This window comes from Gopherus evgoodei, chromosome 8, assembly GCF_007399415.2.
Source record: "Gopherus evgoodei ecotype Sinaloan lineage chromosome 8, rGopEvg1_v1.p, whole genome shotgun sequence".
In the NCBI taxonomy this organism is placed as follows: domain Eukaryota; kingdom Metazoa; phylum Chordata; order Testudines; family Testudinidae; genus Gopherus; species Gopherus evgoodei.
In genome coordinates this window covers 58,136,686-58,164,206 of record NC_044329.1, presented here as the reverse complement: position 1 = coordinate 58,164,206, position 27,521 = coordinate 58,136,686, and the positions used below count along the sequence as shown (strand labels likewise).

Here is a 27,521-nt window from a genome sequence, read left to right as displayed (position 1 = left end):
CAGAAAAAGGAAAGAACAAGTTTTGCATAATTTCATGAGTCTTATTTTATTAGCTAGATACGTCAGTGTGGTGCCACCTTTTTCCCCTGCAAAATGAAACAGATTTTTCCCAGTAAATTACTACTTTCTAAACTTACTTATGAGCAGAGTGGGAGCAGGCGCATCCTGATGTGATGCTGCATTCCCACTTCTATTATAAATACTTTTCTCCCCCTTCCCTTTTGCAGTTGCTCATTACTTTCAAATGAATTCCTTTCTAGAGGCAGTTGTTCATGCTTTGGCTTAACCAGACATAAAGGCTTTTTGGAAAGGAAGTGCAAATTTAATGCACTTGTTTTTTGTTATACATAACTAAGAGGTAAAAAATACACTTGTCTGTATGTTCCCTTCTGAATTTGTAAGTCAAAAAATAGCTGAAGTTGTAACTTCAAACGTGGCATGTTTTTGGAGATCTCATTGAAACCTATTATTGGCAGACGTGTTAAGAACATGCTCAGTTCCATACATAACAGATATCAAGATAGCCCTTGCCCCAAACAGCTTACAGATTATGGCTCTGATCATTTGTAATGAGCTCTGTGTAGGCACAGAGGTTCACCTGTGCTAAGCTGGTTGCAGCATCACAGCCAAAGAAAACTCTTTCTCCGATTGTGTGTGGGTGCAGTAGTGTTTTGTAGTTTTGTTTTTCATAGTCAGACTAAACTTGATCTGAATTTTGAAATGGTAACAGTTCAACACAATCCACTCCAGAAAACTTCAGAGGTAAAAAAGGGGCAGGAGCTGGTGCGGACTGTTATGGGGACAGAAGAAAAGAGGACTTGAGCTTTACAATCGCCACATCTCTCTCTCCTGTAACAAATGGGGTCCTGCTTGGAGTCCATATGCTGCTTCATGCATCTTTATATATAACCTTCCCTCATCTTACTCAAAGGACTGAGAAAAACATTCTCCATATACATTAGAAGCAAGAGTAAGGGCAGGGACAGGGTAGGCCCATTAGTCAATGACGGGGGGGGAAAGGCAGAAGTGCTAACTGACTTTTTGGTTCCAATTTTCACCAAAAAGGTTAGTAGCGATTGGCAGGGCTGGTGCTACCATTTAGGTAGACTAGGCAGTTGCCTAGGGCACCAGGATTTGAGGGTGCCAAAAACAGCGCCCTCTAATTTTTTTTTTAAGTGTTTGAGCGGCCGCTGCCCTGGGAGGGAGAGGGAGTCTGAGCTGCCGCCGGCAGCTCAAGGGTTCCCCTGGGTCAGTGCGCCGCTGCGGCAGCCCAGGGGTTCCCCTGGGTCAGTGCGCCACCGCCGGCAGCCCGGGGGTTCCACCGTGCAGTGGCTGCTTCGCTTCTCCTGCCTCCCAGGCTTGCGGCGCCAATCAGCTGTTTGGAGCCGCAAGCCTGGTAGGAGAATTAGAGCAGGACAGTGTGCTCGGAGAGGACGCGGAGCAGAGGTGAGCTAGGGTGGGGAGGTATCGCAGGGCTCCCCGGGCCTGGGGGTGGGGAGCTGCCGAGGGGGTGGGGAGCTGCCACGGGTGGGGGGAACCTCAGAACAAAGGGGAGCTGCTGCAGGGTTGGGGGGGCACAAGGTGGAAGTTTTGCCTAGGGCGCAAAACTTCCTTGCACCGGCCCTGGCGATTGGACATCTAGCATGGTGAATGCAAGTGAAAATGAGGTAGGATCAGAGGCTAAAATAGGGAGAGAACAAGTTAAAAATTACTTAGATAAGTTAGATGTCTTCAAGTCAGCAGGGCTTGATGAAATACTAGAATACTCAAGAATGACTGAAGAGATATCTGAGCCATTAGTAATTATCTTCAAAAAGTCATGGAAGATGGGTGAGATTCCAGAGAAGTGGAAAAGGTCGATTATAGTGCCAGCCTATAAAAAGGGGGAGTTACAGACTGGTCAGTTTAACTTCATTACCCAGAAAGATAGTGGAGCAAATAATTAAGCAATCTGTTTGCAAACATCTAGAATATAATAAGGTGATAAGTAACAGCATGGGTTTGTTAAGAACACATTGCGTTCAAATCAACCTAATAGCTTTCTTTGACAGGTTAACAAACCTTGTGGAGGGGGAAATGGTAGATGTAATATATCTTGATTTCTGTAAGGCTTGTAATACTGTTTTACATGACCTTCTCATAAACTAGGGCAATACAATCACGATGGAGCTACTGTAAGGTGGGTGCATAACTGGTTGGAAAACCATTCCCAAAGAGTAGTTCACAAGCTGGAAGGGATATCAAGTGGGGTCCTGCAGGGATTGGTCCTAGGTACAGTTCTCTTCATCAATGATTTAGATAATGGCATAGAGAGTACACTTACAAAGTTTGCAAACGATACAAAGTGCTTTGGAGGATAGGATTAAATTCAAAATGATCTGGACAAACTGGAGAAATGGTCTGAGGTAAACAGGATGAAATTCAATAAGGACAAATGCAAAGTACTCCACTTAGAAAGGAACAATCAATTGCACACATAGAAAACGGGAAATGAGTGCCTAGGAAGGAGTATTGCGGAAAGGGATCTGGGGGTCATAGTGGACTACAAGTTAAATTTGAGTCAACAGTGTAACACTGTTGCAAAAAAAGCAAACATCATTCTGGGATGTATTAGCAGGAGTGTTGTAAGCAAGACACGAGAAGTAATTCTTCCGTTCTACTCCATGCTGATTAGGCCTCAACTGGAGTATTGTATCCAGTTCTGGATGCCAGATTTCAGGAAAGATATGGACAAGTTAGAGAAAGTCCAGAGGAAAGCAGCAAAAATGTAGAAACATGACCTATGAGGAAAGATTGAAAACCTGGGTTTGTTTAGTCTGGAGAAGTGAAGACTGAGAAGGGACGTGACAACGATTTTCAAGTACATAAAAGATTGTTACAAGGAGGAGGGAAAAAAATTGTTCTTGTTAACCTCTGAGGACAGGACAAGAAGCAATGGGCTTAAATTGCATCAAGGTGAGTTTAAATTGGACAGTAGGAAAAAATTCCTAACTGTCATGGCAGTTAAGCACTGGAATAAATTGCCTAGGGAGGCCGTGGAATCTCCATCACTGGAGATTTTTAAGAGCAGGTTAGACAAGCACCTCTCAGGGATGATCTAGATAATACTTAAATCTGCCATGGGACTGGACTAGATAACCTATTAAGGTTCCTTTCAGTTCTGTGATTCTATGAAAGAGCTTTGGAAGTAGCTGGGTCTCGGCTTCCCTAAGGCTCCTGCAAGGTTCCTTGTCTCTAGCAAGGAACAACCCAGTAGCTCAAGGGAGAATACTTATTTTCTGTGCCTATTTTCCAAACAGCTATCGTGCTGGGTGGGAAAAGAGAAGGAGAAATAAATCATGAATATATTTTTTTTACCCATTTTTGTCAAAATTTTCAACAAGAATTTTCCAAGCACCTCTTGAGTACCGAATATACGCGCTGATGTCATTCAGCACTTGAATTGTCCAAAGAGCATTTTTAGATTGTTCTCTATCAAATGATTTGTTTTTCCACTGTGCTATGGATGTCTGATCGAGATCCTTAAAAGCTGTTGAACATTCCAGAGCCAGCTAAGTAACACACACAAGCTAACGCCTAATGGTCTGATTTCAGTGAAATATTAATGGCAGCTAGAACCAGAGGTTTGATGAAGAATCAGCAGAAGGAGAATTACAAAAACATTTTGTTCATGAGAAATTACTTTTAAAACTTAGCATCTTAAATACATGAAACCAGTTTTATCCAACTGCAATTTCTTTCTCTGTAAGAAAGGAAAAGACATGTTCAACAACATAATCTTGGCAATATAAAATCCAGATTCTGTAGTTCTATATATATTGTGAGTGAGGGGCTATGGTTTATATGCCATACTGTATAGATACACTGTAAAACTCACCAACACATTCATGCATTGCCTTTACTGAACTACAAAGGAAACTGAACTTTAGTTCTGTTGTAAACCTGACCCAACACTAGACACATCTAAGGCTCAGTTCAAAACTGGATCTATTCATTCCCAAAATATACAACTTGGATTTAAGATACCCTAACTATACATAATGAGCTGCCTTTTAAATGGGAATAATTCTTTACATAGTAAAGACCTAACACCATTTAAGACATTTATTGGTACATCATGGGTATTTGGTAATGGACTCTAGGCCCAGCTTTGACAACCAGTGCTACAGAACTGGTAAAACATGCTCCAGACTTGTATAAAATTCAAGATCTGAGTTTATTTTAACCAACTCTAGTATTCTGAAAAGATAATCTGTTCTGTGAGTGTTGCTTACAATCCAATGTGTCATTTATGGCTTTGAATTAAAATCTTTTATGTGACCTTTTAATTATGCATGTGTTCTGAAGGAAGACTTGTATCTTCGAGTTAACAAATGTGTCATTTAAAGTTTCACAGAGAATAGCAGCTATGGGAGCCTTTAAAGAAGGTTAAATTCTTTATTCCATCTGGAAGGATGTACCATGTCAGGAAACTATTCAGTTAATAGAAGCATATAAGAGAGGGTGGTGGTTGAAGATTATGTATAATAATGCTACAAGTTTATAAGATCTGTGGTAATTTTGGGCACTGAATAATAAACACGTCTGTTTTATGCCACTTTTAAAACACAAAATAATATAGTTGCCTCTTACTGAATCAATGTGGATTAATGTAGAGTTCTGCACCTGAAGAGGGATTGCACATTACAACGAGGTACATCAGTGAATTTGGAGAACTTGCAACTGTACATGCAAAAGGCCTTGATTCCTGTTAAACAGATTAGGTAAGCCTAAGGAAGAACACACTATAGTGGCATTAAGATGTGAACAAGGTCCAGAGAAGTAACCGTTGGTTGAGTTTACTTGCCTTGCTCATTAACAAAACATGACATTCATCCAAAAGCAACCCTGACCCATTTTCTTAATGTTCTTTGGAAAACTCTCAAAATGTATTTTCTGACTTTGAACAACTGCAAAAAATGTTTGTCAGTTCCGTGAAACCAACCTACATGCACACAATTGCATTCTTCCTTGAGTCTCTAGACTAGTGTTTTGGGAGGGGCTCAACCCTCCTTTCTTCTTCACAGATGTGAAAGCCTCCTGGAGGCAACACTTGTCAGACAGGGTGTGGAACTAGCAGCCATCAACGCATCCACACCCTTTGGAAATCGGTGTTATCATTCAGCTGATGGCTGCTCAGATCCTCCTGCTTGATTCAGTTGGAATTTAATTGCAACAGTTTTCTTCTCCAATGTATACAAATAAATTTAAAGTTCTTGTTCTAGGTAATACTGGCACAAAGGAGAATCTGTTTTCCAAGGAGGAGATTTAGCTTATGTGGAATTCTTAAGACAAGATTGGTTGGCAATTCCATTTTTCCCTGTATATGTGACCTCACCTTCCTAGGCCAATGTGCAAAATATATTTCCATAGTGACTGTCCCATAAGTCTCTCTCTCTCTCTCGATGTTCATCTTTATGTATCTATAGTGAATGCACACTTTGTATTCCAGTCTCAAATCTTTCCAAAGTCAAACACTGACACCTTCATCTTCCATGACTTTGTAATACTGGATGGTATCAAAGGTCTTTTCTTTTTTCTAAACCAAATCTCCTTTGTGTTAGCTCATTCTCTTCAAAGTGTGATTTTGCTGTGTCTGTTAGTCCAGCACCCACTTTTGGCAGTTCTGGGAAGTGTCAAACTAGATCGGCTCCGCATCTTCACTTGCCCATCAAGGGAGGTTTTTTTCCGTAGGATGAAGTCAAAGTTCACCTGGCTGTTCATGGCATAAAATACATTAGCACTGTCGGGGATGACTAACTCTGCAAAGAGAGGAAACAAAGTCAGTGGTGATGTACTATAGTATTGATACTACAGTTACCAGCCTGAAAAGAAATCTCATGTCAGCATCTGGCTGCAATGCCCACATGCGACTCTGACTAGGCAGCAGTGCCTTTTGTCCTCTCAGACTTTCCCCTTGTGAACAGGGGCATGTTATGATGACAAAAAACTAAATTAAAAAACGTTATTTAGGTTGCAAAGTCAAGCCCTTGAAAGTTGTAAAACTGGCATTTACTAGTTGCCCATGCAACTATAATTCAGACTCCAGTGAAGGGAGGAATAGGACATGATCATGTAATTAAAGACTAGCATAATGCAGATAAGCAAGGAGTCTGAATTTGGGTTGCAGCACAGGAAACTGTAAGTCTGACATTTCCTAACTGTCAAGTGCTTGTCCTTGCAATCTTAATGTGCTTTTAGTGCATTTTGATGTGTGTGGTTTGGTAAGCTTTGGGTGTGGGCATGTCTTTGGTGTTTTTATTAATAGAATTTGGCTTTACCTTTTATGTGCAGCTATTACAAACCCCTCCCTGCTGCAGACGTGTTCAGTGATTTTGATAGACTCCCTGCCCTCACCCCCCACAAAAAAATAAAATAAAACCCCAGACACTCTTAAGCCCTAATCCTGCAAACATTAGATGAGTAATGCATCACATGCATAAGTGGTTTGCAGGTTCTGGGCCTGGCTCTCCCACTGCAGTTCTGTCTGACTATTGAAACTGTATTTCTCAGAGTGAGCACTGCATCACCTCCAGCTGCTGCCATTCTCAACACATACTACCACCACTAATGCATTTCACGGTAGGGAGACCTACTGGAAAAGAGAACCAGTGAGGAGTCACTGTAAAAATAATATACAAATAGGAAAAAAAGCAATCCAGGCTGACTACATTAGGGACTTTTCTTCAGAGTCTACCAGCCTGCATCTGTTTTGGGCACTAAGAGGTAACCATGTCATTGCTACCCGTTAGGCACATATGTGGTGGTCATCACACAAGCGTGGATGTAGATGTTGTAAGTGGAGCTGTTTTTCTATACGCCATAATGTGTAAATGTTATCAGCATCCAATAGGAAAAAAAGTCATGAAAAATCACAAAAAGGTCCATAACGCAGACTTTAATTTTGACCAAAATTGGCAGAAAGCTTCTAAATAAATTGCTAATGCACCAATGCCATCAAAATAGTACTGCTTTAAGAAGTCTGGGACATATTTAGCACCTGATGATATGTGTGCAATTTCCTGTACTTTTTTGCCTTCAGTTAGAGTGAAAGCCTGTAGTCACATGATAGCAAGAGCTTGTTTGTGCCATGTAATACCTCAAAACGTCTGTCATCATTTACAGAATGGACTGATGTGAGCAAAGATTCCTTTTGTCTGCTATTTTTATGAATCTGTGTAGATACTAAGCCCCCCATCCCTTAATTACAAAACATATTTTTTATATTATCTAAAGCACACATGGTACAACTGTAATCATCATTTTACTATCACTGAATGCAGTGATAATACATGTAAACTACTCTACAACAGTAATGATTCGTAGTAGTAGGACTATAGAATATCTTATGTGAATATATTGTGTAAATAACCATGTAGAACTGTATACTCTTATATAACTCCTACATATAACTATGACCTACTGAATGTCTAATACAACACTCCCCAGAGCTATATTTATTCTCAAAAACAGTCTCAGTAATTTGCAGATAGCTGAACCATTTCCACTCCCCCTCAGAATCTGTCTGATGTATTCAGTGCTCTTCTGCTGCACTCGTCAATGTCACAACTGAGTGCATTGCAGCACACCAAATCTTCACGGTGGTATTTGCATCTCTTTGTTGCACAGATACTTTCCCAGCTATGCTGCACAAAGGCAAAGATGGTTTCTGGAGCAGGTGGCAGAACCATCATTTGAGGAACAAGATGTCCCATGCTATCCATCACCCATCTGTTGACAGGGGCCACCTAAAGACACTGAACTGTTGCATGATTTCCTGTCTATGAATTATAATTTACACATTTCAGGTGCTGCCTGAAGGTAGTGACAGTTTCTCACTTCTTTTGGTTCTTGGCAAAAACTTGTAGCACGCATTAGCTAGAGATGCTTGCAGATTGTACTATAGTACAATAAAGATACCTGTTAGCCAGAGGCTGCTGATTGAAAAAGCTGTAGTTGGGTTGGACTGCAGGTACCTACCTTCAAATCTTGCTAGTGATCCTGAGCAAGGCCTACTTGATTCAGCTACTGCTCGGTTCTTTGTTAACTAACCTTTCTAGACTGTCATATCAACTTGAGCATATCTGCTCTTTGCCCTGAAAACTGCTCATGCCGTAGGTACTGGGAGCAAGTTTATAAATGACACGTCGTTATATGTAACGACCAGGTGACAATCCCTGTCCACACTTCACAATCCAGTCACTGAGGAGAAAGTTTGCAATGTTAGATTTATTCTTTGAATTTGATATCATCTGCAAGTGTTGCTTTGGTAATGGTGTGAACAGACTAGGGGCTCCAAACGTCTTGCATTTGGACATTCCCCCTGCGGGCTCTCTCACCAGATCTGATTGGACATTGCAGTCTGACAGTAGAGTGCAGCAGCTGATCAGACAGCTCCCCGAGTAGTTTTGCACTTGGCAATATCATTGCACACCATCTGCAGAAGCATCTCAAGTTCAAGAATAGCTGACGTTGGCTTATCAGATGCTGGTAGCTCAACCACTGACAGATTTTTCTCCAGCCAAGACAGTGTGTTCCTCTTTTGGGCATTTCTTAGAGATCCACCCAAGTTGAAGAGGGAAAGTGGGACTGGTGCCAGCTCACGTGTCATCAAACCCTGGATAGCAACATCTCTGGACTGGGCAAAAAAACTGTCAGCTTGCTGAATATCTGACTATCAATACTTATCGCTTGTGCTGACTGCTTCTTTTGTTTGATTGTTTTGTTGAGACTACCAAATGATTTGAGATTATGCCTTTCTATGGGCTCAAAGAGGTCTCCCTCACCCCTTTGCAGCCTCCTGGTTACGAACGGCTTCATTTTTCATGTGCCAGTCTCTCTTATTGTGCACAAAACTGCACTTTCAGGTGGGCCCACAGTAGATGTTGCAACGTTCACAAGTGACTGTTGTGTGGGCTTGTTCCAGGTTCAGTGCTAAAAGGATTTGTCATTCTTTCAGTTACTTTTTAACACCTTGGACAGCAATTTCATCTGCAGCCATGTGTTCTGCAGTAGCTTCTTGGTGGAGATCAAAGGCTGCATTCCACACCTTTGTTTTGTCATAGCTGTTACAGCTGCCTTAAAACATACAAAAGCAGCAAAGAATCCTGTGGCACCTTATAGACTAACAGACGTTTTGGAGCATGAGCTTTCGTGGGTGAATACCCACTTCCTCAGATGCATGTAGTGGAAATTTCCAGGGGCAGGTATATATATGCTAGCAAGCAAGCTAGAGAGAATGAGGTCAGTTCAATCAGGGAGGATGAGGCCCTGTTCTAGCAGTTGAGGTGTGAAAACCAAGAGAGGAGAAACTGGTTCTGTAGTTGGCAAGTCATTCACAGTCTTTGTTCAATCCTGAGCTGATGGTGTCAAATTTGCAGATGAACTGAAGCTCAGCAGTTTCTCTTTGAAGTCTGGTCCTGAAGTTTTTTTGCTGCAGGATGGCCACCTTAAGGTCTGCTATAGTGTGGCCAGGGAGGTTGAAATGCTCTCCTACAGGTTTTTGTATATTGCCATTCCTAATGTCTGAGTTGTGTCCATTTATCCTTTCCCGTAGAGACTGTCCAGTTTGGCCGATATACATAGCAGAGGGGCATTGCTGACATATGATGGCGTATATTACATTGGTGGATGTGCAGGTGAATGAACCAGTGATGGTGTGGCTGATTTGGTTAGGTCCTGTGATGGTGTCGCTGGTGTAGATATGTGGGCAGAGTTGGCATCGAGGTTTGTTGCATGGATTGGTTCCTGAGCTAGAGTTATTATGGTGTGGTGTGCAGTTACTGGTGAGAATATGTTTCAGGTTGGCAGGTTGTCTGTGGGCAAGGACTGGCCTGCCACCCAAGGCCTATGAAAGTGTGGGATCATTGTCCAGGATGGGTTGTAGATCCTTGATGATGCCTTGGAGGGGTTTTAGCTGGGGGCTGTACGTGATGGCCAGTGGAGTCCTGTTGGTTTCTTTCTTGGGTTTGTCTTGCAGTAGGAGGCTTCTGGGTACACATCTGGCTCTGCTGATTTGTTTCCTTATTTCCTCGTGCAGGTATTGTAGTTTTGAGAATGCTTGGTGGAAACAGATCAACAGAGACAGACCTCAACTGCTAGAACAGGGCCTCATCCTCCCTGATTGAACTGACCTCGTTATCTCTAGCTTGCTTGCTAGCATATATATACCTGCCCCTGGAAATTTCCACTACATGCATCTGAGGAAGTGGGTATTCACCCACGAAAGCTCATGCTCCAAAACGTCTGTTAGTCTATAAGATGCCACAGGATTCTTTGCTGCTTTTACAGATCCAGACTAACACGGCTACCCCTCTGATACTTAAAACATACAGTCAGGTCAGAGCCTTATCTATTGTGCAAAGATGCTGATTATTCCTACAGTATATATGCGGCTTCTCCTCTCCCAGAGATCTAGCTTCTGCTAACACTTACACAACCCATCTGGCATAATTCATATGACCACAATGTCATAGGGGGATCATCTCTGCAAATGTCTCAAGCTCCACGGACTTGTTATTGCCTCTCTTTGCTGCTATGTAATCCATCAGTGGTTGGGAGCAATGTGTTACCTAGTTTTCCCTGGATGGAAATGTATCTGAACAGTTTTTCCCTTGGGTAAAGTAAGTGTCCATGAGCTCGTGCAATGCTTGGGAGCTGTTCATCAAGTCTGCCAGAGCACTCTGTGCTTCCATTCTGTTTTCTCAGTGTGCCTGTTCCACATCTTCAAAAGCTTCAATGTGTGTTCGAGCCTTCTCCAAGATGTGTCTCTTCTCATCTTCTGGGAGAACATCAATGTTCATGGAATTGCCAAGTGCCACCCACTTCAAGCAAGTAATTGTCTCATTCATAAGTTTATGGATTCTAATGCCATGGTTATATGCCTTCCCTCTTAGAGCATGGCTGACGCACCATAGATGCTGTATCACCCATGAAATTTGCTCCATGATGCACGCCTCCCATCTCAAGGTCATCATTGTCAAATCTGTTTTGATTCCTTCACTTAATCAACAGTGCTTTGCAGAAGACTGCTTCACCATACATGACATAGGTCCTGTCTTGGCTCAGAGAGTGGAACATATCCTGAAAATATTTCATCATGGTGTGCACTGTGTTAACATCAGTTGCCACTGAAGGAGTCATTGGACAGTAGTCAATATTCATACAATGTAAAATAGCAATTTTCCCGCCTCAGATTAATCCATGCTACAAAGAATGACAAGTATTTTGATAAATGACATGGTACAAACAATCTTATACTGTCGTATGACTACAGACTTTTGCTTTAACCGATGGCAAAAAAGTATGTGAAAATGCATAAAGTATATCACATGGGGCTAAATAGTTCCCAAATTTTCCAAAACAATACTACTTTAAGTACATAGCTTCTAAATACAATTGATAATGCAGCTATCTGCCAATTTTGGTCAAAATCTGACTATGTTTCTTTGAGTTATGGCCCTTTTTGCGATTTAATTTTTTTGAATGGATGCCTGAAAATGTTTATACATTATGTGATACAGAAAAACAGCACCACTTCCATTATCTACATCCTCCCTGTTGATAATTACCAGATATGTGCTTAGGCTGTGATAGCAATGAAATTTTTCTAGCTGATGGGTTACCTTAACACATTAACAAGACCTCTTTATAAATCTGGCTAGTAGACTGTCAATAAATAGTTTCCCTGCGTGGCAGCCCAAGGAATCTCTGCAGCAGCTGAGACTAAATGCAATTTCACAACCCTAAATAAATCATTCCCTCTTTTGCATAGTCATGAAGTGTCCCATTAGGTTTGCCTTGTGCAGGGAGGAAGGGGCAGGCTGGAATGCCTCCAACAGATAATAATGAAAAGACTCTCAGAGAGAGCTGCTTTTTCATGTCTGGTATACATCCTTGGGTCTGCATAGCACAACTGAATGATCCTAGGGAATGAGGCAGAGCTTTGCTAATACAGTGATTTCCTGACAGGGAGGTCATGGTCAGAAATGTGAGAGCACAGCACTCACATCATGAATCATTATCCTTCTGTAGCCATTCAAATCAGCTCAATTTATAGGGCTAAACAAGCCTTTTCTAACTACCAGACCTAGAACTTCACCTGGCATCTGGCAAACCTGGCTGGGTTCTTTCTGCCTCTTACATCCATCGCCCAGAATAAGGATTTGGAACCAGTGCTTAGATGACAGGATTGTAGAGGATTCATTAGGCAGAAGAGAATCCAGTTTGTTCTGCACATGAATGGGCTTCCAGGGATTCCAGGAGTAACATCTTACTTTTAATTCAGCACATTAACAGGACAGGATTCATAGAGAGCATTAAGTTGACACCAGTGGAATTACAGGCTTCAACTTTAGGCACATACCTTGCTGAATCAGGGTCTAAGCACGAAGGTATAAAAACCATTTTTACATCAGCCCTATACTGACTCTAAACTATGCTTTAGCCATCTGATCTTTAACTCTAATAATAATACATAATAATGATCTTATATGGAAAAGGATCTTAATATGCTTTACCAATAGATTCACAAACTGCATACAGTAGAGGAATCATTTCAGTGATCACTGAAGTGTAGCCTTGTTTGGGATGAAGCACATCTGTTTAACAGTGTGCAGCCATAATGCACAGCAATTAAGAACAGGAAGTAAAGTATATTGTGCCCCTTTGAAACTGCTGGAAAATTTAGGCAGGCTAAAAGCATCAATACTGGCCATTGTGAGAGCCAGGATAGTAGACCAGACAGACATCCAGACAGTCTGTTTGAGCGTGGCAACTCTTATGTCTGCATGGAGGTGTTGCTTTGCACGTGCCTATCTGATTTGTCGTGCTCACTACTTCATGGATCCGTATTATATAGGGAGGCAGGTTGGCTCCGCTTCACTCCACTCTGTACCATGGTAGGGACTCAAAGGATAGTGAAGTCAGACAGCCAGAAGGTGAGGATGCAGGGCGAGGAAATACCTGCACACTAACCGGCTGTGGGTAATGCTCTGTGGATAGAAAGGAATCAGGCCTGGCTGAGTGAGAGGGAACCAGGGAACAGCTGCTCTCTATGCTGTAGTGCAAGAGAACTTGCACTGCAAATTGCTGCAGAAACCACTGCTGTTCAAGGCAGGACAAACTTCCCCACGGTGGCTTGCACATGCCATTGAAGAGGGTGAAAACACATAGGTGTTGGAGTCCAGCTAATGGGGATCTGCCATGCTGTCAGTACAGGGGCAGGCTGGGAGGAGTATGCAGCTAGGCAAATCGTGTGTCCCGAGATCTAAGGGAAATGGCCAGGTGTTCCCTGTGACTTTTTGGCAGCATGGAATCTGCACGCTACACTCCCAGCTCTTTGTTCATTCCTCTGTGACCCTGACTTCACATCTCTTTACACTCTGAAGCTGGGATCTCGGACTGTACGTCCTCCCATTCTGCACTTGCTCATGTCCAAAGCGGAGGATAGGCCTGTAGTGATCAATGAATCAATCACAGATCTACCGAAACTGGCTGTCTGAAGAAAAATCCACGGTGTTTCTGAAGTTGCTTCAATTCACTTTCTTCCTGCAAAATCTGAAGAGCTTTTTAAGCAGCAAGCATTGCCATTTTCTTACCTTTGTCCTCAGCAATGACCTGAACAAGTTCATAATCCTCGACTGGGTCAGCCTCCAGGTTGTGTTTTGACATAGCTCTCTGAATGACAGCTGGAGTCTTGTCTTGGCTAGTCAACTGGAAAAAGAATTTTGCAATGAGGGTTTTTTCTTCTTCTGAACATTGTAATTGATGTATAAAAGTCTGCTTTGAGTGCATCACTGGGTCTGGGGGTGAGTTTTCCAAAGCACTAAGAAATTATTGTCTCTTAGGAATTAGATAGTAGCTATTGGTGGGCACTGAAATGTGCTACTTATGACTTTTTTGAAATAATCTGTTTCATGCAGGAAGACAGATACTGCACCAACTGAGAGATCAGTAAATAACATAATCAGCTCCCTTGAGCAAATGTGTTGAGAGATGAGGTGTCATTTGTACTAGGCTTAAAATTTCCACATAAATAATTTCTCCATCTGTTGCTTATAGGCAGCAATTAATTTGGAATCTAGTGGGGGTAAATACTTGCTCTGAAACCTTGTGAAGATTTTTTGGCCTTGTAGCTAGTTTGCAGTCTGCCGTGGAAGTGTCACTTGTTCTGAACTAACCTATGGCCTCATCTGAAACACACTGAAATCAGTAGAAAAATTCCCATAGTCTTCAGTGAGATTTGGTTCAGGCCCATAGTTCACTGCTCTTTGCAGCACCTGAGGGATCAATTCCTTTAAAAAAGGTGTCCTGAAAGCTGCAAAATATTTCTTGGGTTCACCCATTAAAATATATATAAATAAATAAATAAATAAATACATGGAGTGTTTGTTCCATGGCTTGTGGGTGAGGTATAGGTGAGGTATGTAAAGAAGTCAACACAGGAAAATGGCCCAGCCCAGAGAAACACTGATAGCATCAGGTTTCAGAGTGGTAGCCAGGTTAGTCTGTAGTGGTAATGAGGCCAATGTAATCAGAGTGACCCATTTCAAACAGCTGACAAAACTAATTTCCCCCTACTGATACTTACACCTTCTTGTCAACTGTTTGAAATGGGCCACCCTGATTACATTGGCCTCATTACCATTACAAAAATGATTTCCCCTCCCTTGGTTGAGAATAGCCCACTTCCACCTTAATTGAATTGGCTTGTTAGCACGGATCCCCCACTTGGTAAGGCAACTCCCATCTTTTCATGTACTGTGTATTTATACCTCTCCACTGTATTTTCCACTCCATGCATCTGATGAAGTGGGTTTTAGTGTTAGTCTCCAAGGTGCCACAAGTACTCCTGGTTGTTTTTACTGACAGCATCATCAATAGTGACATTTACAAAGCACTGTTGCATGTTTTGTTGTATATGCTGCCACCAATCCTAGAGCCTCTAAGTCTTGTGAGTCCCTGATATAAGAGACCATCATGAAGGCTGCCCTCTTCTATGTCTCTAGCTGTAGGAGATCATTCAATCAACTGGGATCCCCTGGACATAACAGAGTCCCAATCATGACTACTCTGCAGCAAGCTGAAATGAGAGAGCGATAAAGAAGTGACTATAGCAGTCCTGTGCCATCAGAGCATTGCTTAGATCCATTAGCTTTGCTATCACTTTCTGCCAGCAGCAGCTGCACGGCTGTGCATCTGGTCCATGGTTTATATCTTAACAGTTTCCCTTTAAATGGAAATGTTTCACAGAGGATCATCTACAGCTGGATGAGAGGGATTCCAAACGGAGCTATAGGATGGAAGCATTGCTGCACACTTGCTGATAGTTTTCATGATAGAGGGAATACTGCTCAGTTCAACAGCTTGTCAGACCTTCCATTGTACAATCACTAGTTTCAGGTACTGAGAAAAAAAATTCCCTCCAGGCAGAAAGTTGGCACGTGCAATCTCAGCCAAACCTGCCACATTCCTCCCTTGAGTTTTGAACCTCAGGTATAAAACGTTGTTATTTGTATCTTCCATCCCTGAAACTAACACTGGAACTGGTTAACATTTTTCATTTGGAGAAAATTGGGATGAAATTTAGACATTTTTCACAATGAAATTTTCAGAAAAATATTCTTATATTCTCAGTATTTTTCCATTTTAAAAATTTTCATTCTCAATTTTCCTTTATTGTTTTTAATTATTTATGATTTGGGGAGAGAGGGGGGTTCTGTTTGCCATTTTGGTTTTCTAGCTTCAGGGCTTCCTTTCCTGTGCCAGTTTTGACTCATCCGCTCAATTATGTGATGAGATTTTTTTCAAAATCAAAAATATTTATTTTAAAAAATTTTAGTCTTTGATACTGAAAAAAAGTGTTTTTATTACAGTTGTTGAAAATCTCTGGGGAAGGTTTTGAAAAACTAAAAATAGATCAGTTTCCAAAACCCATACAGTAAAACCCTGTTTGAAATATTCACAAAACTTATTTTGATTTTTCTACTAATTCTAATAAATACAAATAAAACTTTGAATTTGGGACAAAAAGATTATGATTAAAATCCAAATATCATAATGATGGCTGCATTAGAAATAGATTTGATATGATAGAAGGATATTGTATTATAACGCCACCTTACAATTATATGTCCTTTGAGATCCCTATATAGCTAAGTGTAGGTACAGTGGAACCCGTCTATAAGGCACCCCATGATAACACGAATTCGGCTATAACACGGGGCGAGTCTGGCCCCGATGGCTGTGGTGGGCGTGGTGCGAGTCCGGCGGGCGCAGGGCATTTGGGATCCAAAAAAACCATGGGCAGGAGTTGTAGGCCAAACTGGATGAGCAAGCAACTCAGAGAGGGGATTAGACAAAGCAGAAAGCTTACAGGGAGTGGAAGAAAGGCAGGATCAGTAAGGAAAGCTACCTTGGTGAGGTCAGAACATGTAGGGATAAAGTGAGGAAGGCTAAAAGCCGCATTGAACTGGACCTTGCAAAGGGAATCAAAACCAATAGTAAAAGGTTCTACAGCCACATAAATAAGAAGAAAACAAAGAAAGAAGAAGTGGGCAAGTACTTTGCTTCAGTTTTTAATAAGACTAGTGAGGAACCTTGCGATGATGGAGGGACGATAAACGGGAATGTGGATATGGAAGTGGATATTACCGCAACTGAGGTAGAGGCCGTACTTGAACAGCTCGATGGGACGAAGTCGGAGGGCCCGGACAATCTCCATCCGAGGATATTAAAGGAACTGGCGCGTGAAATTGCGAGCCCGTTAGCGAGAATTTTTAAGCAATCGATAAACTCGGGGGTTGTGCCGTATGACTGGAGGATTGCTAATGTAGTTCCTATTTTTAAGAAAGGGAATAAAAGTGATCCGGGTAATTATAGGCCTGTTAGCTTGACGTCTGTAGTATGCAAGGTCTTGGAAAAAATTTTAAGGGAGAAAGTAGTTAAGGACATAGAGGTCAATGGTAATTGGGACGAATTGCAACACGGATTTATTAAAGGTAGATCGTGTCAAACCAATCTGATCTCCTTCTTTGAGAAGATGACAGATTACTTAGATAAAGGAAATGCGGTAGATATAATTTACCTAGATTTCAGTAAGGCGTTCGACACGGTTCCGCACGGGGAACTGTTAGTCAAATTGGAAAAGATGGGAATGAATATGAAAGTTGTAAGTTGGATAAGGAACTGGTTAAAGGGGAGACTCCAGAGGGTCGTATTGAAAGGTGAATTGTCAGGCTGGAAGGAGGTCACTAGTGGAGTCCCTCAAGGATCGGTTTTGGGACCGACCTTATTTAACCTTTTTATTACTGACCTTGGCACAAAGAGTGGGAATGTGCTAATAAAGTTTGCGGATGACACGAAGCTGGGGGGTATTGCTAACACGGAGAAGGACAGGGATACTATTCAGGAAGATCTGAACCACCTTGTAAACTGGAGTAATAGAAATAGGATGAAATACAATAGTGAAAAGTGCAAGGTTATGCATTTAGGAATTAATAATAAGAATTTTGGATATACGTTGGGGGTGTATCAGTTAGAAGCGACGGAGGAGGAGAAGGACCTTGGGGTACTGGTTGATAGCAGGATGACTATGAGTCGCCAATGTGATACGGCTGTTAAAAAAGCAAATGCGATTTTGGGATGCATCAGGCGGGGTATTTCCTGCAAGGATAAGGAGGTGTTAGTACCATTATACAAGGCGTTGGTGAGACCCCATCTGGAATACTGTGTGCAGTTCTGGTGTCCCATGTTCAAGAAGGATGAATTCAAACTGGAACAGGTTCAGAGACGGGCTACAATGGAAAAACTGCCTTATGAAAGGAGACTCAAAGAGCTTGGCTTCTTTAGCCTGGCCAAAAGAAGGCTGCGGGGGGATATGCTTGCTCTATATAAATATATCAGGGGGGTTAACGCTAGGGAGGGAGAGGAATTATTTAAGTTTAGTACTAATGTAGGCACGAGGACGAATGGGTATAAACTGGATATTAGGAAGTTTAGACTTGAAATTAGACGAAGGTTTCTAACCATTAGGGGAGTGAAGTTCTGGAACAGCCTTCCGAGGGAAGTAGTGGGGGCAAAAGACTTTCCTGGCTTTAAGACAAAGCTTGATAAGTATATGGAGGGGATGTTATGATAGGATTGTTAATTTGGGCAATTGATCTTGGATTACCACCAGATAGGTCTGCTCAATGGTCTGCGGGGAGATGTTGGATGGAATGGGAACTGAGTTACTGAAGAGAATTCCTTTTGGGTGCTGGCTGGTGACTCTTGCCCACATGCTCAGGGTTTAGCTGATCGCCATATTTGGGGTCGGGAAGGAATTTTCCTCCAGGGCGGATTGGCAGGGACCCTGGAGGTTTTTCGCCTTCCCCTGCAGCGTGGGGCACGGGTCGCTTGCTGGTGGTTTCTCTGCAGCTTGAGGTCTTCAAACCAATTTTGAGGATTTTAATAACTCGGTCCTGGGATAGGGGTTGTTATAAAATTGGATGGGTGGGGTTCTGTGGCCTGCCTTGTGCAGGAGGTCAGACTAGATGATCAGATTGGTCCCTTCTGACCTATGAGTCTATGAGCCCCGGCACACCCCTGGGGTTCTCACCTCTGTACCCAGCAGGGCCGACGCCAGCCCGCAGCCCGCGTCCTTCCCTTCCCGCTGACTGATGACTTTCAGTGCACCACTGTAGGGTGTGGCAGCATGGAGGAGGCTGAAGGAAGCCCTGGCTGCCCCCCTTCTCTCTCGCCCCCCCGCTCCCTCCCTCCCACTAACTGGGGCGCGCACTCTGCTGCTCAGGGCATGTCTGCAGCGCAGGGAGTCCTGCTAGCCAGAGTGCAGCCGCTGCCCACTCAGAGGCTCACTGGAATGGCCAGGGGAGGCAGCCGCAATCCGCCAAGTAAGTGGCACCAAACGTTTGTGCCCTGGTTTGTTTGTTTTTTTGCTTTGCCACTCCAGCTGCCCTTTTTTATTTTTTCCTCACTGTTCTGCTCCTCCTGCCTTTGACAAAACTTCCTTAATGGTTGTAAGTTGAAACTGGAAGCTGAACACAAGTACAGTGGAACCCCGCTATAATGTGACCCCGCATTTACTGCGATCAAATGTTTTGGACCCCAATTATCATTTTATAGCAGGGTTCCACTGTATTGTTTAAATAACATCTTTTGCTCAAAAGAACTGAAACTCAAAAGGGATGTGCATGGGGGGAGGAATGGGTATGTGGAGCAGTGGGAGTGCCCACTACTAAAATGCAGCTACCACTAAAAGTGGAATGCAGGGCACATTTACCACTAGCATGACACAACAATTTGGGCCAAACAATGAACTGGAGCCAACCGAAACCCCAGAGTGATTTCAGAAGATGGAACATACTGTGAATACTGGAATGCAAGAATCAAGGGCATGATGTGGCCCTTGGCATTTAAAATCTTAGCTGCTCTGATCTGCACCAAGGCTGAAACCTTGCATATAATTGGTCACCCTGAACAAAAACATCTCAGTACTAAGAAAAACATTTAGCTTTTCCACATCACTGACCATGATACTCTTGTACATGTTGCCATTGTTGTCTTCTATGCTGATCCGGATGATGCACATGTCTTCGTTCTGCTGGTTGTAAACAGGAGGCAATACTGCTGAGGTAATGGATGTGACGGAGATGGAGCGTTTGTGGATCTTGGGATTGGAGGTTAAGGAAGGAGGGGGTGAGATAGTGTTGGTTAAAGATGACACCCCTGAGGAAGACGTGTCCATGGAATGGATGGAGAAACAAGAGGAGGAGGATTCAGAGAGCTAAGTAATGAAAAAAAAATTAAGAAAAACCAACATACAATTAGAAACATGACTATGGAATTGTCACTTCTGGGGTGAGGGAATGGGCAAGAGAGGCACAATCAGGAATTCAGTTACTGCAAAATCCATGCCAGGTTTCTAAAGTTCTTAGTGGCATTCTCACCTCTGCAGGGAGTAATCTGACAATTTACTATTCACATTCAAAACTTTCCCACTCGCCAACCCTGTCCTGTATGGGTGCTGCTGGACTCCACTACTAGATAGATACACGTTATGTTTTCTGCTGCTTCTTGGGGAACAGACCAGCAGGTGGCAGCAGATACAACGAACCAAAGGAAGTTGTGGGATGCCAGACTGCAGAACGAAACTGGTTTAGGAAGAAGCTCCCGAACAGCAGGGTACGTCAGCAGAAATCAAGGGGAAGTGGGCTCTTTTATTAGGTGAAACACAACCAGTCAAATATCCTCAAAACACCCTTTTCTTCACTGGCAACTCAGCCTTTCATTTGAGGATAGCAGCCTGGTGCAGTTAACGCTCTCTCTGACTAGCTGCTGTCACGTCTGAGCATTGCGGTGGGTGAGAATAGGACTAACCCCCCCCCCCCCCACACACACACACGTTTACAAAGGCCAAGAGGATAACTGTTCTGGTATAGAACAGAGTTCCAACCACCGTCGTGGGACGTAAGAAGGAAAAGGGGCAGCTCTGCCCTTTACACTTGCATGCAGTGGCATGCGGCAGCAGGGGGAGCTTGAGCCACCCAATGGGTGCTGCTGAGGGGAAACGTTTCTGAGGGCCGTGCACTGGGGGCACAGACACAAAGAGTGGAATGCACATGTGCAATCACTCAAAAGACTCTTACACTGAAATAAGAGAGTCCATGGAGGGGCTTGCACCAGTTTGATTGAAGCAGTTTAATTAAACTGGTGCAAGTGTGTATGTAGACAAGGCCTCAGTGTTGGTTTTTCCCATCTCCAGTTCCCCTCTGACTGGCTTCTCATTTTGATATTTTCTTCTCTCCTCCTGCCATATTGGTGAAGTTTCCCCGGGGCCTGCAGCATGGGCAGAATATACCTTATTGTGAATCATTTACCCATACCTTTTTGTGTTAGTGCGGCTACCCACTTCCACACATCCCCAGCTTCCCCTGCACAGTGTGTTAGGCTTTGTCTTCACTGCCAAAAACCGGTGTGGTTTTACAGCAGAATAACAAATGCACATTCACTATCCTGCTGTAAAATCCTAGTGGAGACAAAGCACTCCAGTTTTACTGCATGGTGAACTAGGTGAGGTTAACCACAAGCAGGGGATAGTGTTGACCTCACCTAGCTCCCTCGCGGTAAAAACCACAGGAGCCTTCTCTCTACCAGGGCTTTGCAGCAGTGTAGTTAATGCGGGTGAGCTATTGCACTGTAAAAACCCTGCCTTTTCTGAAGTGAGGACATAGCCACTTTCACCATGCTGAACCAGTGGAGGCAGCTGCTTCCAGAAGAGGCAACTCTGTAGAAGAACCAGGGGCTCAGTAGAAAGTCCAACCACCCTAAGGCTAAGTGCAGATGAGCTCATTCAACCTGAGATGTTCCAGGAGGAAATGCTTGTTGCTGGTTCCATTCGCCCCCACAAGGCTTTGCCTCCCTGTTTTTTTAAAAAAGGGAGACTGGAAATCCTCTAGGCCCTTCCTCTCACTGCCATTATCCCATCCTCAGGAACATCGCAAGCAATCTGATATTTGCACACACACTCTTCAGTCTGTTGGTCGCACTGCCAGGAAGCCAATAACCTCGCAGCATAAATGTGCCATTACAGACAGTTCTGTCACTCCCACAACTGGTGTGTTGAGAGAGACAGATCTAGTGCTGTTAAATGGCCACATGGCTACCTAAAAACCCCTCTGGACCCCACAAGAAAAGCTGATCCCAAGAAATTAAAAATTGTTCCCCGTGTGTACATGCTATAGATCTGGCAACACCCAAAAGCTGCTCATAAAAGGAATCGTATAAAAAGCCTGACCTGGATCTTTTCTACTTTCATCACATCTATTTTTAAGGATACTCCCATTTCCTTGAAAGTAGTGCCTTGGTCAGTTATAAGAGTAGACATGAGTGTGCAATGCAACTGAAATTTCAGCTATTGCTTATACTAGAAAGGTCAACTATTCATCAGGGGTATTCATGCTGCAAGCCTTCTGAACTAAGGGTCTACACTGTACCTTTTTCTGAGGCTCATCAGGAGTGTCTATGGGGGTGATGCAGACTTCTTCACTCTCAAAATGGTTCGACTCACACGATGATACACTGACAGAATCCATGCTTTCACCAGAGCTCCCACTTGGAGTAGATTTGGGCTGCTCTTTGGTGGGCGTACTATTGGTGATCACATCTGCTCCCAGAAACAGTCTGGCAAAGAACACAAAACATACCACGTAAATAATACAACTACAGCATGTTCCTGGACTGAGCAAAGAGATGATGCTTGATTCATATGTCCGGTGTGTTATTTTGTTTCTCAAGTGGTCTGGTGTGCTGGCTCCATCCATATTATATGTAAGATTTGACATAAGAATTCCTTAAACACCAACACATTAGTACCCCAATAATATATAATATATATACACACACACACATACAGTGACAAACCCAAACACAAACACCTTCCTGTCCAAACAGCTACCCTGATCTTATGAGGACCAGAACTGACATACTCAGCCATCAAGAGTCTATTGCTGAGGATCCTAGGTTGCCACAGAGCTTGCATAGAATTTATGTTTGTCCACTGTTCTGAGGCAGCCAGGTGAAAGACCAAGGCAGGAAAAGAGGAGTTAATAACCAGGTTTCAGTCTTCATATTAATTCTGATGTTGGCTGTAAAATTGATCTTCTCCTCTTGTCCTGACCATGTCACCCCTCCATGAATATTTTCCTGTCTTCTCTCATATCACACTGACCTTTGAAGCTCTATACATTTTTGCTGAGCCCCCTTGATTTCTGCTCCCATTTCCCTGTTTTCCCTACATTCCTTCAGATCCTCTCTCTTTATTGTTTCCTTTCCCTAATCTTTGTCTCTTCAGTCAACTCTTGGCTCCATGCTCTTTCTCCCCCCTGCCACAATCTTGTGCTTGAATTGCTAAGCAACGTTTCCTGATCAGCTGTCTGAACCAGAATGACTGGATTGATAGTACGTACCTACCTTACACGATGATTTTAGGGTTGCCAACTGTCTAACTGCACAAACCCAAACACCCTTGCCCAACCCCCTGTCCCACCCCTTCCCGAGGCCTTGCCCCTGACCCACCCCTTCTCTGAGCCCCCCTCGGTTGCTCACTTTCCGTCAATCTCGATCACTTTCACCAGGCTGGGGCAGGGAGTTGGGGTGCAGGCTTTGGGCTGGGACTGAGGGGTTCGGAATGTGGGTGGGTGCTCCGGGCTGAGCCTGGGGCAAGGGTGCAGGAGGGGGTGTGGGCTCTGGGAGGGATTTTGGGTGCAGGAGGGAGCTCAGGGCTGAGGTAAGGGGTTGGGGTGTAAGAAGGGATGCAGGCTTTGGGAGAGAGTTTGGGTGCGGGAGGGGGCTCAGGGCTGGGGGTTAGGGTGTGGGAGGAGGTGAGAGGTGTAGGCTCCAGGTGGAGCTTACCTCAGGCAGCTCCTAGAAGCGACCGGCATGTCCAGCTCCTAGGCTCAGGGGCGGCCAGGTGGTTCAGTGCACTGCCCCTGTCTGCAGGCACTGCTCCCGCAGCTCGCATTGGTCATGGTTCCTGGCCAATGGGAGCTAAGGAGTCGGTACAAGGGGCAGGGTTGAGGGCAGCACATGGAGACTTTTTTATTTTTTAAATAAATAAATTAGTTGACTCTAATTTTCATGTTAAAATTCTGCAGGAAATTTTTCCACATACAATCAATTAAACCAACTTTGGGCCTCAGTCTGATCTCATTTACTCTGCTTTTGCCCCAGTGTAATTCCATTGTATTTGGTGACGTTATTCCTGACCAACATCAGCATCACTGAGTTTATAAGTGGGCCCTAAATTTGTTACTTCTCCTGTACCCCAAAAAGGCTGCTAACCACTGAATGACTTGTTTCTAATCTTTTTCAGCTGTAGTCATCATAAGTATTACCTGGAACAATAATTCAATAAACAGTTGCAGATGTAATTATGAACTTTTAGCTGACAATGTCCCTTTAAAGTTATCAGACTCCCTGCCAAGTTCCTCATCTGGTGGAATACATTTTTCTTGTTTGATTTATTCAGGTCATTCTTCTACTAATTCACCAGATGCCATGATCCCTTCTGTCATACTCACAAGCTGAGTCTCTTCACCATACTCTTCCGAGGTTTCGGTGATGTGGTGTTAGTGTCAGCAGCTGCTTCTATCTCACATGAGAGGCCATAACTACAACAGGGAAGATTTGTTTATTTGAGGGAGTTAAACATCATTTTATCATCATGCAATATGGCCTCAAACTAGCAATAATTTAAAGAGAGATATTCAGTTACTCCAGTTTCAACAAGAGATTACCTTAAGTCAGTACAGAGAAACATCAGCCTGAACGCATTTTACCTTGAGGAAAGGAATATTTGCTTTTTCTACAATAGTTTAAAAAGAATTCAAATATGTTTTTTGATTATATTAACTATACGAGGAGTTGGCAACTTCTGGCATGCGGCTTGCCAGGGTAAGCAACCTGGCGGGCCGGGCCAGTTTGTTTACCTGCCACGTTGGCAGGTTCAGCCAATCGCGGCTCCCACTGGCCGCGGTTCACCGTCTCAGGCCAATGGGGGTGGCGGAAAGCAGCACGGGCGAGTGATGTGCTGGGCGCAACTTCCCGCCGCCCCCATTGGCCTGGGACAGCGAACTGCAGCCAGTGGGAGCTGCGTTCAGCCGAACCTGCCGAAGCAGCAGGTAAACAAACTGGCCCAGCGCCGCGTGCCAGAGGTTGCCGACCTCTGAACTATATCATAAAGGCAATTAAGAAAAGGGATTATAAATACAGTGCAGGACAGGACTGAACACTGTCACTATGTTTAAACTGAAATCGGTGTCCTTTGATGATTAATTTTATAGTACTGTGAAGTATGTATCATAGGTTCACACCTCTAGGTAACATTGAGTGTATATGTATGCACACACACAGACTGACAGACATACAGGTCAGACACAACACGCTATAACATTTTAAAGTTGAAAACCAAATTCCCAATCTCAAAACTAAATCCTGCAAAGTGTTAACCAAGTTTTCACCAGCTGTGTGCTAAAAGGCACACATACATGCTGTATCCTTGATTTACGGTATATTTAAATACTATGAGACTATCTAAGCCAGACATAGGTCATACACATAGGTAGGAGGCTGGACATGAAAAACATGCTCCCTTGAGTGCACTGATAGTCTCACCTCTCCTCCTCTGTTAACAGCCGCTGTCTCCTGAACCATCGGATGAATTTTTGGTCTGGCGTCATGCAATAGCTATTACAGGAAGATTGCAAGAGCTTAATTTGGGCAATTACTTCAAACTCCTAAGGAAACAAATAATCAAATAGGAATTTTAATTAGAAATCAAAACAAAGCCAAATACAGACTCATTCACATACAAAGCAAGGATAAGTGGACAGAACACATGCATCAATAATCACAGGACGAACTAAAGACTGCTTCATTCTTAACTGAATATCCAGGCAATTTTAGACACCACAAAGCAGTTTTTCAACAACAAAATCCGCCTTTTGTTTTCCCACACAGGTTTTGGTTTTTGCAAGTTTCATCAAAGCTCCATAGGTTAAAATATGGAAAAATAGGACAATCTCTCAACACCAGGAACTCTGCCTTTCGATAAGACTGATTTTGAGAGAGACAAACTCTAATGTGAGTTTAGCACTGGCATCGGATGCCAGAATGACAGTGCTGCACACTGAAGTCAGAGACATCATGGAAAATAGCAGTGAAAGCTTCCACACAGTGTCCCACTCACATGCCTCATCCCTGACCCAGATGGGGGGACCACCCTTAGCGGGAGTTCATTCTCTGTGCTTATTCGGTCCTTATGTTGCTGAGACTACAAACAAGGGTGTCCATAGTGCTGACTGATGAAGAAATCTGCCTTCCACTGCCTTGTAGGTTGTGCAGCCATTTATACTTGTGTAATGTGAGTGTGACGTGCTACCCTTGGTGTGAACGAATGGAGAATTCGGCTTTGGTATTGTTTTACACATGCTTTGCTGAGGTGTAAATTACAGCACAGGGTGGAAGGCAGAGCAGACTCAGCACTTCCTAGGAACTGGACTGAGACTACCAACTAACCAATCATCAGAAGGCAACAACTTCCATTGAACTGGGCTGGCGATTTAGTCACAGGAGCTTTTGTGCCCCACTATCAATACCCTGAGCCACTCAATCATAAATAAAAAGGTAGTTTAAAATGTGGTTTATGGAGCTGGGAATCAGTTAAGAGTAAGGAAATGAGCCTTATCACAGCAAAAATCAAAGTCTGCGCTGAGTCCCTGAAAAGGAGATTTGCCTTTGGTTTGTCTTTATTCAGACAGATATGACCCAAGTATATTGCCTTCGACGCGGCTTTTCTTTACCTCTTTATCTGTGCAACCAATGCAGGGAAGACTGAAAGGGCAGGCTGAGAGCATTTATTTCTCCACCCCGTATCACCCTTTCATTCTCCTTCGCATCCTTTCTTTGGATCTAATGAAGCAGATTCATGCAGCAAGCTAAGGAAGTTTATGAGACTCATGCTATGCTTTCTAAAAAGCAAACTTAGCTTACTAGCACGTCTGTTCTGCTGTTGATATGTTGGATTTATGAGATAACAGACTTCTTCCACTGATGCTCATGGGCAGTGAATGTACAGTCCCCATGCATAAATGTTCTAGAAGTATACTGACTAGTGCTTAGGACTTCCTTTCCCCCGTAGCACCCATCTAATTATTGGCAGTCCTTCCTTCATTCCCCAGCCTCTTCAGGCTTGCGTGGGCTCACACACAGCGGTCTACTGTTCTATCCTTATTTGCAGGTAACACCCATTGAAGTCAATGGTCGTTGGGAATGCACCAGGGGAAAAGAGTAAATCCCTAAAGTAAAGTATAACTCGGATTCCTACAACAGGGTGGCAGCAAAAAGCTAGTCATGGAAGAAGTTCAGACTTACCCGTCTCCTCTTCTCAAAGTTTATCAGCCCACCCTGTATGAAGCAAAGAAAACAGAGACCACTGAAGAATCCAACGTGCACATATTCAACAGCAGTGTAATGAAGTCAGAGAGTGCTGAATTCAGTCATATGGTCTCTTTGAGCAAGGACCTTCTAGAGATCTGAGTTTTCTGATGGGTAAAGTATTTGGCAGTTGCATGCTAGTCCCTACTGGAGCTGCGTCTCTGGACTGACTGGCAGTTTGGTGAAGAAGGAAGCTCCAATGTTGGAATAGGTAGAGCATGTTTCAGGTCTGGCTGAGGTGTGCTGGCAGAACTCTGCTTGACTTCTGCCTGCACTGCAAGTGGCTCAAGCCAGGGCTCCCAAACCTTGAGTTTGTAAGCACCAAGTGAACAAACATGGATACGTACACACACACACACAACTGGCAAACAAACCCAGTACAGAATTACATTTTGTGTGTATTGAGTCACAGCTGCTTCCTTCAGATGACCCTGGCAAAACGATCATGAAAATTTACTAGCCCAGCCAAAAACATTCTCTAGCCCATCCTC

At 43.4% G+C, this 27,521-nt stretch overlaps 1 protein-coding gene across 3 annotated transcripts in view; it reads right to left on the bottom strand.

Moving 5' to 3' along the window:
- Positions 1–3,113: 3,113 nt before the first annotated feature.
- RGL1 (ral guanine nucleotide dissociation stimulator like 1) overlaps positions 3,114–27,521 on the bottom strand; it is a 169,635-nt gene continuing 145,227 nt past the window's right edge. For all 3 annotated transcript variants that reach the window (XM_030572037.1, XM_030572039.1, XM_030572038.1), the window contains 7 exons: positions 26,968–27,000; positions 25,210–25,331; positions 24,117–24,206; positions 22,032–22,218; positions 19,568–19,822; positions 13,638–13,752; positions 3,114–5,801 (listed from right to left, as the gene is read on the bottom strand). In XM_030572037.1, the coding sequence (XP_030427897.1) occupies positions 5,614–5,801; positions 13,638–13,752; positions 19,568–19,822; positions 22,032–22,218; positions 24,117–24,206; positions 25,210–25,331; positions 26,968–27,000 (990 nt within the window). In that variant the 3' untranslated portion in view covers positions 3,114–5,613. The remainder of the gene's footprint in view (positions 5,802–13,637; positions 13,753–19,567; positions 19,823–22,031; positions 22,219–24,116; positions 24,207–25,209; positions 25,332–26,967; positions 27,001–27,521) is intronic.